We start from the raw sequence: 12,081 nt of genomic DNA on the forward strand, positions 1-12,081 counted from the left end.
GCCGCGCGTTTTTATACCCTACCGCCCCTCAAACCAACCTGGCCCGGCCTCTTGTCCCGCCCTCCGCACCTTATCATTGGTCTGCGGCCACGACCCTGACTTTCCATTGGACCGCTGTCGTCTGAGCATGTTAGGCTGTGCCTCGGAACGCAGGGTTCCCAGATGGCCGATTTCTATTGGCTACACAGCTGGCCAATGAAGGTCGACCACGCGTTGTGGGGGCCGCCCACCGGTGTGGTGGGGGCCTCGAGCCCCTCTGCCCAGGTCATGTGACCAGACCTCGACCCAACCCCGCCCTTGCCCGCGCGCTTAGCTCCTGGTCTGGGCGTTTAAAGAACGCGCGCCAGTGCCCGTGTCACCTCGCAGGACCTGGACCCCGCTCCAGCTCGCCCTCTTTTATCCCCTCTGCGAGGAGGTGTGGGCCAGGTTTTCCTAACCACTTTCTACTCTGCAGCTGGGGAGCCCCTATTCCCACACGCTCGCTCTCGATCTCGCCCTCCCCCGCCCCAGGCCAGGATGGGACAGAAGGCACCAGAATTCAGGGGCTGGGGCTCTGGATCTTCATTTCACTCCAGAGCCACAGCCTTGCAGGCCAGAGAGTTCAGTGCCAGCTCTCTCCTCTCTGGCCCCTAGTGGTCCCTAGTGCCCTGACAGCCTGTCAGACTGCTGTTGAGTGACTGGGACGAGTCACTTAGCCTCTGAAATCACAGGAGCCCCGAAGAGGCTAGGAGGAGCATCCTTGGCTAGGTGCCGTTCTACAGAGCCGCTTTCAAAACTGTTAGGGTTGTCCTGGGACAGAAGAAAGGAAACCTAGAAGACAAAGATGTGACTATAGGCTGTGGCTCCTAGAGTTTGGTAGCGTTGTTTGTCTGATTGCAGCCTCTCCTTTAAACCTTCCCTCAGCCGGTAAAGGGGTCGCTGCCTGTGGTCTCCCACAAACGGCCTGACTTTTGCAATTAAACGGCTAAAGAGGAGAGGAGGGGGGTTCCGTTAAAAAAGAAAAAAATGAGACAGATGGTGGGGAAGATAAGGTCCGAGGGAGATGGACAGGACCCCTGAGTCTAGAGGCTCAGAAGCCAGAGGCACGTGACTGACACCATGTCCCTCCCCCCAAGCTGCAGGAAGCAGGAAGGCGCTCTGGGGGTTTCCCAAACTCTAAGCAAACAGGCCCTGGACCTGGGAACTTGGAAGTGGACTGGGGAAGGGGGTGGAATCCTGGCAAAAAAGCAGGGAAGGCGTGCTTCCCTGATAGTGGTGGAGACTCAGAAAAGAGAAGAATGAGGAGTCTTGGAGAAGTTGGGGTTCTGCCCCAGGCAGTATCCAGTATCACTCAACCTGCATGAGGAGCCAATCTGGGGTGATCACTCCAAGCCTGCCACTGACCCTCCCACCTTCCCTCCCTTCCACCATATGTCATGCATGCATGAGCTTGGTGCTTCCTGCTTGAGGGTAGACCCTGTGACTACCTTATTCACTTCATCCCTCAGTGTCTCTTGAAGCACTTGGCACAGAACAGGCTTAAAACCTGCTGTGTGAGAGAAAGAAGGAAATTGGAGCAATTAAACAAAAAACGAGGAAAGTGCTTCAAAGCTAAGAAGGGACTTTGAGGGACACATCCTGAATTTTTGTTAGGACCTCACTATGGGGTCAGGATTGGGTGATGTTAGTAACCCCATTTTCCAGCCTCACATAATAATTATGATGGTTAAATGAGTAAAGATGTTCTGCTTACAATAGTGCTTGTCACATGGTCCATACTCAATTTAGTATTAGCAAGTACACATACATGTGTGGGCAGTATTTCGCTTAAATCTCACAATAACCTGAATTTATATCATCTCTATCCAGGCAAGGAAACAGGCACAGAAAGCTTAAGCGACTTGGCTGAGTAGCATAAATGGGATTAGAATCTACTTGCACTGTTTCCTCTAATCTCCACTGGCCACCTGTGACTATTGACCAAAGGTAGCTGGTCTCAATTGAGATGTGCCATAAGTGTAAAACACAACAGATTTTGAGACTTACTATGAAAAAAGAACAAAGTATTCCATTAGCAATTTTTTTAATGATCTTTTACATTTTTTTTTTCCATTTATTTATGATAGTCACACAGAGAGAGAGAGAGAGAGGCAGAGACATAGGCAGAGGGAGAAGCAGGCTCCATGCACCGGGAGCCCGACGTGGGATTCGATCCCGGGTCTCCAGGATCGCACCCTGGGCCAAAGGCAGGTGCTAAACCGCTGCGCCACCCAGGGATCCCTCCATTAGCAATTTTATAATAAGTATTGAAATAGGGATGCCAGCAGTTGAGCATCCGCCTTCTGCTCAGGGTGTGATCCTAGAGTTCCAGGATGGGGTCCCACGTTGGGTTTCCTGCATGGAGCCTCTGCGTATGTCTCTCCCTCTGCATATGTCTCTGCCTCTCTCTCTGTGTCTCTCATGAATAAATAAAATCTTAAAAAAAAAAAGTACTGAAATGATAATTTGGACATACTAGGTTTGGCAATTTTTTTTTTTAAGATTTTATTTATTCATGATAGACATAGAGAGAGACAGAGGCAGAGACACAGGCAGACGGAGACACAGGCTCCATGTGGGGAGCCCAGTGTGGGACTCGATCCTGGGACTCCAGGACCATGCCTTGGGCCAAAGGCAGGCGCTAAACCGCTGAGCCACCCAGGGATCCCCAAATTCTTCGAATTAATTTCATCCATTTTGTTTTTCACATTGCCACTAGAACACTTGAAATTAGATTTGTGTCTTCCATTATATTTCTATAGGCCAGAACTGATTAGGGCATTCATTACTACCCTGACATTGACCTTCTCAGAAAAACATGCAGGGATTGGGGTGGGATTTAGGGTGTTTGTAGTTTCTAACACCATCTCTACCCACTGTGAGGAAGTCATATCACCCTCTAAGTCTCCATTTTCACATCTGTGAAAGAGGGATTATATTAATATCTACATCAAAGTATGGGAACATGAAATAACACACCTGAAGTACCTGGGTGGAAAATGTGAGATGTCCATACAGGTTAGCTATCTTGCCTATAACTACTATTAAATGAGTTCCTCTCCCCTTTATAAATAGGGATGGTCCCTACCTAGCCTCCCTTTAAAAACTTGAAAGTCGTTTTTTTGTTTTTTTAATTAAAAGTCGTCTTGATCTCAGCGGAATGACTATCTCTGGAGCCCACCACCTACAGCCCTCCCGCAGGCCAAGAGCGAATCCTAGGGCAGAGGGCTCTGAGGCTCAAAGAGAGAGAAGTCCAAGGTCACACCACCTGCTGGAAGTGGGGTTGTATGAAACCTAAAACAACGCTGTGATTCTGTCCTTGAGGTCTTCAGTTAGGGTTCTCTGGTCAACCAGACACCACTAGTTTAGCTGGGGCGGAGGCGGGCGCTGAGCTTCTCCTACCCTCTAAGTTTCAATCGCCACACTGAATATGGCGGCGCCCTGAGCCTGGCCACAGGTCGGCCACGCTCAAGATGGCGGCGCACCCCCGGCGCCGGTTCCGGTTCCGGTTGTTCAGGCCCCAGGCGGGATAAGGCGCACACGCTCGGAGGAGCCATGGCGGATGGGCCGGTGGCAGAGGTGCTGCTTCGGCAGCTGGAGGCGGCGGATGGCGGCTTGGACAGCGCAGAGCTGGCGGCTGAGCTGGGCGTGGACCACCAGGCGGTGGTGGGCGCCGTGAAGAGCCTGCAAGCGCTGGGCGAGGTGAGTCGGGCCCCGTGATGCTGGGCCTCCTCGCTCTTGCGCTTGCCGTCCCCTTGCCCAGAAGGCCCTGCCTGCTGAAGAATCCTTCGGTAGTCCAGCCTAGGGTGGGCAGGCAGGGAGTCTAGAACAAGTAAGAGCCCAGGAGCACTGACGTTCTGCACTCAGTAGATGTCCATTGAGATATAGTAGGCATGGGGGAAGGCACGATGGTGGACAAGGAAGACGGTGGTCACCGTCCTCACAGAGGTTAGGGTCTAACGAGGGAGATACTCAGGTGACCCTTAGAGTGATGAAGGAAATACAGGGAATCCAGAGGTGACAGCTGGCCCAGGCATGGGAATCAAGGAGAACGTCCTGGAGGAGGTGACAGCTGAGTCGGGCCTCTGCATTGAGGAAGAAAGCTTCAGGGATCAATGGCAGAAAGGGGAAACAGGTGTTGAAAGGCATTAGTAGAGGCAAAATTTGCAAGGCCTCGTAGGTCTCGATCTCATGGAAAGTCATGGCAGGAGCTGGAGCCAGTCAGATATGTGTCCTGTCTGTGTCCCTCTGGCAAAGGATTGACAGGGACAGGACTGGTGGTGAGGTAGGCACATGCCCAAGGTAGAGGGCATGGTGTCTGGTTGTAGGGAGGCAGGTGGAATGGAGAAGATTCAAGAGAGGGAATGAAAGGAGATTCATGGCAAGTCAGGGGAAGCAAGAATGAAGCGCAGCCTTTTTGACTTAGACGAGTGAAAGGTGATGGAGCCATAGAAGAATGATTATCAGAGGCCTGTGGGCGACCCAGGAGGCTGGATTCTCAAGGCTACGAATCAGAAAACCTAACTGGGCTGCATATTCATCAGCTCATGTTCCGTGCCCCACTTTGGTCTCAGCTTTATGTAGCATTTAGTCTTTGTCATTATCCCACGATGGTAGCACTGATATCTCCATTTTGCAGACAGGACATCTTCTGAGCACTGGTCAGTAACTGGATCAGTGTCACTGGAAGGAGCAGGCAAACCTGGATTTTAAATTAAGCTTTCAGGCTGCAGAGCCTGAGGTCATCAATGCAGAGAGGGGATCCTATGTGGCGTGATAGCACCTGGATTCCTGTGAAATTGACTTGGGTTGGTCACAGTAGGTTTAACAGTGGCTGTTTATTGTGGTTCAGTCTAATGACAGTGATAGTAATAATGACGATGATGGTAATAGTTGGTAGAATGCACACAGTATTTGGTAGGTACTGCTAAACATCCTACGTCTTTTCCATATGTTAATTTAATAATTATTCATGAAAGCTTCCTGGGGGTAGAGCCCATCGCAGCTTTCTCTCTGGGATAAGAAAACTTGCTCAAGGAAGTTAAGCAACTTTCCTGAGGTCATACAGGGACTGAAGAGCAGAGCTGGGAATTAGAATGAATAGGGAGCTAAGCCCTGTGGGCCCCACCCAGCCTTGCTCCTCTGTGCATGGCCTAAACCCATCCTCATCATGGAACTTTGTGTTCCTGTGTGTAATGTGGACCCGGGGGCCCTTTTCTGACACTCTGGGCACTAAGATGCAAACACATTAAAGGTGGAGATGAATCAGTTCACCTGGGATCTCAAAAATCTTTCTCAGATTCAAAAGCAATAGGAAGAACTTATTTTCTGTTAGGAACCATTCTTAGTACCTTACCTCACCCTGGGAGATGTGAGCCATCTGTGTTGTTATCCTGGTGTCACAGAAGGGAAACTGAGATTCAGCAAGGGGTGCTCACTCAGCTGGGAAGTGGTGCAGCTCAGATGTGAAGCTGGCTTCAGGTACCGTGCAACCGGAGTGCTGTAGAGAGGGCATTCCTGGCTCTGAACCCTGTCTCTGTGGGTCTTCCCTTCCCCATTTCCCTGCAGATCATTGAGGCTGAGCTGCGTTCCACCAAGCGCTGGGAGCTTACCGCCGAGGGCGAGGAGATAGCCCGGGAGGGCAGCCATGAGGCGCGGGTGTTTCACAGCATCCCCCGGGAGGGCCTGGCCCAGAGCGAGCTCATGGTAAGGTCCTAAGGGCAAGGCATGGGAAGTGACGGGTTGAGGTGGCCCTCATGCTCTGCTCACTGTGGTCTTGCTCCCCCAGCGACTTCCCAGCGGCAAGGTGGGCTTCAGCAAGGCCATGTCCAACAAGTGGATCCGCGTGGACAAGAGTGCAGCTGATGGGCCCCGGGTGTTCCGAGTGGTGAGTCCCTGCCTGCAGGGGGGCAGGCAAGCAGGTGGGCCATTGGCCCTCACAGCCTATTACACCCTTCATCACGGCAGGTGGACAGTGTGGAGGACGAGGTGCAACGGCGGCTCCAGCTGGTCCAAGGTGGGCAGGCTGAGAAGCTGGGTGAGAAGGAAAGGAGTGAGCTCAGGAAGAGGAAGCTGCTAACTGAAGTGTGAGTGGATGCCCCGCCCCCATTCCATCCCGCATCACCCAAGTGGTCCTAGGGTGTGGTGGACGGAGTCATCCTGCCCATACTGGGCCACAATGCTATCAGTGTTCCCCCAGCACTGCTTTACCATGTACTCATGCCAGGCTCATGCCACTGCAGGGCCTTTGCTCATGCCATGACTTCTGCCGAGAGCTGTCTTCCCTTAAGCCAGGCTTGGGCATCAAACCTCTGCCTGTGTCTATTTATTTATTTATTACGATTTTATTTATTTGAGAGGGAGAGCAAGTACACATGAGAGAGAGCATAAGCTGAGGGAGAGGCAGACAGAGAGGGAAAGGCTGACTCCCTGTTGAGCAGGGAGCCCAAAGTGGGGCTCGATCTCATGACTCTGGGATCATGACCTGAGTGGAAGGTGGATGCTTCACCGACTAAGCCACCCAGACATCCCTGTGTGTCACCTTAAAGAGGCCATCCTCGCACCCCTTTCTCCCTTTGAGTTCCATAAAAGCTGCTCACTTATTTTTTTAAGATTTATTTATTTCAGAGAGAGCAAGCGAGCAAACTTGAGTAGGGGAAGGGCAGAGGGAGAAGCACACTCCCCGCTGAGCAGAGAGCCTGACATAGGGCTCAATACCAGAGCACTGGGATCATGACCCAAGCCAAAGGCAGACATTCAACCAACTGAGCCACCCAGGCGCCCCAAAAGCTTCTTACTTATACTCTGCATATCGGATGCCATGTTTGTTTCCTTTATGGCTCTGATGTCAGTGTCTGAAATTGATTGAATGCTGGGACCTGGACAAGCCAGGGGCTTTGCTCTCACAGGGCTGATATACCCTTTGACTGATAACTTAGTGGCATAGCAGTTTTGAGGATACAGACTGGAGGAAGGCTGCCCTGTCCAGGTCATGGCTTTGGTCCTTATTAGTTTTGTGACCTTGGCCAAGTCACCTGATCTTTCTGGGCCTCAGTTTCCTTATCTGTAAAACGACCTCTTTTTCATAAGACAGTGGGATGATTTCAGTGGAATAGAGCCCAGCACGGAATAAACCCTCAAGAGTTTACCTGTTATTCTTAGTATGTATGTATGTATATATGTTTAGTACTTTGAACAGACCCTGGCACATAGTAGATTCTTATTAGGTACTTGTTGAATGAGTAAGTGAGCGACAGAAGGATGTAGGTGTGGGCTAAATAAGAGGATTTCAGGTGATGATGAATGTCAGGAAGAAAATAAAGCAGAGGGACTTGGTGGCTGGTATTGGGGTCGGCATCAGATATATTGCAGGAAACTTCTTGAAGGAAGTGACAGTGCCCTTCTCCTCTCTGACCACAGGACCCTGAAGACCTACTGGGTGAGCAAAGGCAGTACTTTTAGCACCAACATCTCCAAGCAGGAGACAGAGCTGAGCCCAGAGATGATCTCCAGGTAGGGGGTGGCCCCAGGAACTGGGTCAGGTCAGGGAGGGAGGGGAGCCTTCACCGGGCCCATGCACCCTGCATCCCCCAACAGCGGCTCCTGGCGGGACCGGCCCTTCAAGCCATACAACTTCTTGGCCCGTGGCGTCCTCCCAGACAGCGGCCACCTGCATCCTCTGCTCAAGGTCCGCACGCAGTTCCGGCAGATCTTTCTGGAGATGGGGTGAGCACAGGGCCAGGGGGTGGGGCCGACCCAGCCACTGGGCACAGGCAGAACAGTCAGGCTGCATCTCCCTCCAGATTCACAGAGATGCCGACTGACAACTTCATTGAGAGCTCCTTCTGGAACTTTGATGCACTTTTCCAGCCCCAGCAGCACCCGGCCCGTGATCAACACGACACCTTCTTCCTCCGAGGTGGGTGGAACTGGCCGCGCCACCAGAGGTGCCAGGCCTGGGCAGAACTTTTTGGAGAGGCTTATTCGTTTTACGGAATAAATTCTATCCTAGGTGTGGCTGACTGGGCTGGTGTGAACAGGTCCTCTTGACCTCTGTCACCTCCTCCCACATCCTGCCTGCCCACTTCATGGCCCTTGCCCGAGCTTCCAGGCAGTTCTCTGCTGAGAACCGCCTTCTCCCAGATCTTCAAGGCTGGCTCCAGCATCAAACCTTGGCTGACGGGGGTCACCTCACAGAGGCCACTTTGACATGCCCTTGTCAGGGCAGCCTGGGTGGCTCAGCGGTTTAGCTCTGCCTTCAGCCCAGGGTGTGATCCTGGAGACCCCGGATCGAGTCCCACATCAGGCTCCCTGCATGGAGCCTGCTTCTCCCTCTGCCTGTGTCTCTGCCTGCCCCTCTCTCTCTCTCTCTCTCTCTCTCTCTCTGTGTGTGTGTTTCTCATGAATAAATAAATTAAAAAATCTTTAAAAAAAAAGAAGATGACATGCCCTTGTCACCTTGAGTTCTAAAAGTCCCTCATCCCTAGTCTTGAAGCTTGTTTCCCAATTTTTTTCTTTCTTAATTTCACAATGTTTAGTTCTGTCTGAAACTGAATGATTTTCCACAGTCGTTTTCTCCCCACCCCCAACTGCATCCAGTCCCCCAATTCTCCACTGCAGGAAGGCAGGGGAGGCCAGTGGGTGCCTGTTACCTGGCTAGGAGCAACAATGGCATTGCTGTCGTCATTGTCACAGCGCCCAAAACTTAATAAGTACTCACTGTATACTCTGTTCTTTTTTTGTTTCTTTTAAGATTTTATTTATTCATGAGAGACAGAGAGAGAGGGGCAGAGACATAGGCAGAGGGACAAGCAGGCTCCCCAAAGGGAACCCAATGCGGACTCGATCCCAGGACTCCAGGATCATGCTCTGGGCTATAGGCAGACATTTAACCACTGAGCCACCCAGGTGCCTCCCATACACTCTAATCTCTGTTCTAATTCTGCAAACTGTAGGAAGTAGTGCTGTTAGCTCTCTTTTACAGTGGATGAAACTGAGGCTCAGAGTCACACAGCTTATACATAGTAGAGCTGGGATTTGATGTCAAGCTTTTCAGGTGCACCAAAATTATGTTTCTGGAAAGGGATCCTAAGAACTTGCCCATTCTAAGGGATGCCTGGGTGGCTCAGCAGTTGAGCGTCTGCCTTCAGCCCAGGGCATGATTCTGGAATCCTGGGATCAAGTCCCATATCGGGCTCCCTGCAGGGAGTCTGCTTCTCCCTCTGCCTATGTCTCTGCCTCTCTTTCTGTGTCTCTCATGAATAAATCTTAAAAAATAAAATCTTAAAAAAAAAAAAAAAATTTGCACGTTCTCACAACAAATGGTTGCTAATGCCCTCCTGTGGGCCAAGGTCTTTGTTAAACATCTAGGTTACAGCCATGAATGAAACATGAAGTCTTTGCCCTGGTGAGACCTGTGTCCTGGTGGATAGATGTATATTAAATCCTGAGTGCTAGACAAATGCAGTAATGCAAGGTGGCAGTAGACACAGTAGAAACTGGTGTGAAGGGGGAAGGGCCTGTGGATTTAAAACCAAGCCTTTGTTTAAAGGCCAAAGGAGGTGAGGGAGAAAACCTTATCTGAGAATGAAAGTTCCAGGAGAGAATGGCCAGTGCAAAGGCCCTGAGGCTGGAATGTGCCTGGTATTGCTCACAGATCAGGTGGGAGGCCCTGTGACTGGAGGGAGTGATCAGTTAGGAATGAGAGGCGACAGGACAGTGTAGCCAAAGGGAGGGCTTTGTTCCCACCCCTGGGACATGGATGGAGGGTTGTGATGGACTTGGGTGTTCCTAGGCACCCTCTGGCTGCTGTGGGTGTTAAGAGTGGGAGCGACACATGTAGCTGTTTGTCCTCTGTACAGTGGCTGTTTGAGAAATGCTCCTTGACTGACACGATTATACTCTGTCCTGCCCAGATCCAGCGGAGGCCCTGCAGCTCCCAATGGACTACGTCCATCGGGTCAAGCGGACTCACTCTCAGGGTGGCTACGGCTCACAGGGGTGAGGCAGGACCAGGACTTTTTGGGGTATCAGGGGAAAGAAGTTTGGGGGTCTGAAGGCGACAATGCGGACTTCCCATGTGTCCTTCTAAAGGTACAAATACAACTGGAAGCTGGAAGAGGCCCGGAAAAACATACTGCGCACGCACACCACGTCTGCCAGCGCCCGTGCTCTCTACCGCTTGGCCCAGAAGGTGCAGCTCAGCCTGGGCGGTGGGGGAGGCAGGGGGCTGTCCCAACGACCTTCTGACCTCCCAGGCCTGGCCTACCTGTCACCCCCAGAAGCCCTTCACACCAGCCAAGTACTTCTCCATTGATCGCGTGTTCCGAAATGAGACCCTAGACGCCACACACCTGGCTGAGTTCCACCAGATTGAGGGCGTTGTGGCCGACCATGGCCTCACCCTGGGCCACCTCATGGGCATCCTGCGGGAGTTCTTCACCAAGCTGGGTAGGCAGGCAGGCTGCGGTGGACGGTCTAGTGGAGCCACGGCAAGAGGCCCTGCTGCCAGGCTTATCCTCCACTCCTCTGCTTGCCCCCCTGCCTCCCCTGCCCAGGTATCACCCAGCTGCGCTTCAAGCCGGCCTACAACCCCTACACGGAGCCCAGCATGGAGGTGTTCAGCTACCACCAAGGTCAGGGTGGAACCTGGTAATGGGGTGGGGAGGGGTGTGTCAGCCTTCCCACAGCTCAGCCTGGGTCCCTGTCACTGCCAGGCCCACCCCCCCAGATCACTGCCAGACCCAGCATCATCCACACATCTCTGTCCTACCTTCTACCACCCCTATAGGTCTGAAGAAGTGGGTAGAAGTCGGGAATTCTGGGCTCTTCCGCCCCGAGATGCTGTTGCCCATGGGGCTCCCTGAAAATGTGTCAGTCATTGCTTGGGGCCTCTCCCTGGAGCGGTGAGTGCCCAAACTTAGAGTGTCTGGCTGCCACTCAGGTGACTTGCTGGGCACGGGGGCCTACAGACCTTCACACCATTCCATCTGTTCTTCATTTGAAAAGCCTTTAGTGAGCGTCTGCTATGTGTCATGCTAGGAGTATGACAGCACACATCTGTGCCTCTGCGAAGCTAGGGTTATAGCGCAGTGAGAAAGATGGTAATTAGCAAGATAAATAAGTAAATTGGACAAGTAAAATTTAGAGTGTGTCTGAAGCCAGTAGGTGCTATAGAAACACAGCAGGGAGGGCTGAGACAGGATTGTCCGGGAAAGCTTCCAGGAGGATGTAGCATCTGAGCAAAGACTGGAGGTAGATGAAGGGGTAAGCTGGGGGCCTATCTGGGGAAGGGTGTTCCAGGCAGCAGGAATAGCCAGTGCAAAGGCCCTGAGGCAGGAATGTCTGTGCTATATTTGGAGAACATTGAGGGGGCCAGCGTGGCTGGAGAGAGTGAATAAGTAGAATGGGAGGAGAATGAGGGTGGGGAAGTGACAGGATAGATCATTCGGGGCCTTCTGAGCCCTTTGAATAACTTGGGCTTTTAAGGAGGTGGGAACCATCAGAGATGGCTTGGTTGATCAGAGGAGACCGTGACCTGACATAGCATCAAAACTATTTTCTTCCCTCCCCACTGCAAGCCCGACAATGATCAAATATGGCATCAACAATATCCGGGAGCTTGTGGGCCACAAGGTGAACCTCCAGATGGTGTACGACAGTCCCCTGTGCCGCCTGGATGCTGAACCGGGGCCCCCACGGACACAGGGCGCCGCATGACATGGGCCACTCTGGATACCTGCCTTCCCTGGGCCCCAGCTGTCCAGCCCCCTTACATCCCTACCAGTGACCCCCTTGTATTTATAAGGCCTCCGTGAGGCCATCCCCCCACCCCTGTTCCTGGTATCTCCTCTTCCCCACCTGCCCCAAGGTCCCAGGGGCAAGAGAGCAGGTAGCAGGCTTGATCTATGAAGGTGGGAGCCCTGCAGGCCAGCTGCTGGCTAATAAAGTGGGCATTTGTCCTCATATGGTGCCTTTCCTTAGGGGTGGAGGAGTGCTAGAGCCCTGGGTGTGAGGAATGGTGGGTTGGGAGACTTGGGTCCTCGGAAGCACGTGGCTTGCCTG

General features: G+C 52.3%; 1 protein-coding gene across 1 annotated transcript; it reads left to right on the plus strand.

The window, feature by feature from the left end:
- Positions 1-3,522: 3,522 nt before the first annotated feature.
- FARSA (phenylalanyl-tRNA synthetase subunit alpha) lies at positions 3,523-11,982 on the plus strand. Its single transcript, XM_025457717.3, has 13 exons — positions 3,523-3,720; positions 5,587-5,724; positions 5,807-5,905; positions 5,986-6,104; positions 7,438-7,530; positions 7,615-7,743; positions 7,821-7,936; positions 9,933-10,017; positions 10,111-10,210; positions 10,299-10,467; positions 10,575-10,652; positions 10,808-10,922; positions 11,598-11,982. Exons 1-13 carry the CDS (start codon positions 3,574-3,576, stop codon positions 11,734-11,736), a joined length of 1,527 nt encoding a protein of 508 aa, XP_025313502.1. The 5' UTR covers positions 3,523-3,573; the 3' UTR covers positions 11,737-11,982.
- Positions 11,983-12,081: the final 99 nt, after the last annotated feature.

Source organism: Canis lupus, chromosome 20, assembly GCF_003254725.2.
Source record: "Canis lupus dingo isolate Sandy chromosome 20, ASM325472v2, whole genome shotgun sequence".
NCBI lineage: Eukaryota > Metazoa > Chordata > Mammalia > Carnivora > Canidae > Canis > Canis lupus.

Coding starts and splice junctions, on each gene's coding strand:
- FARSA (XM_025457717.3), top strand. CDS start 3,574: ATGGCGGATGGGCCGGTGGCAGAGGTGCTGCTTCGGCAGCTGGAGGCG. Junction 6,105..7,437: donor AGGAAGCTGCTAACTGAAGT/GTGAGTGGATGC, acceptor CTCTGACCACAG/GACCCTGAAGACCTACTGGG. Junction 10,211..10,298: donor TCTACCGCTTGGCCCAGAAG/GTGCAGCTCAGC, acceptor TGTCACCCCCAG/AAGCCCTTCACACCAGCCAA.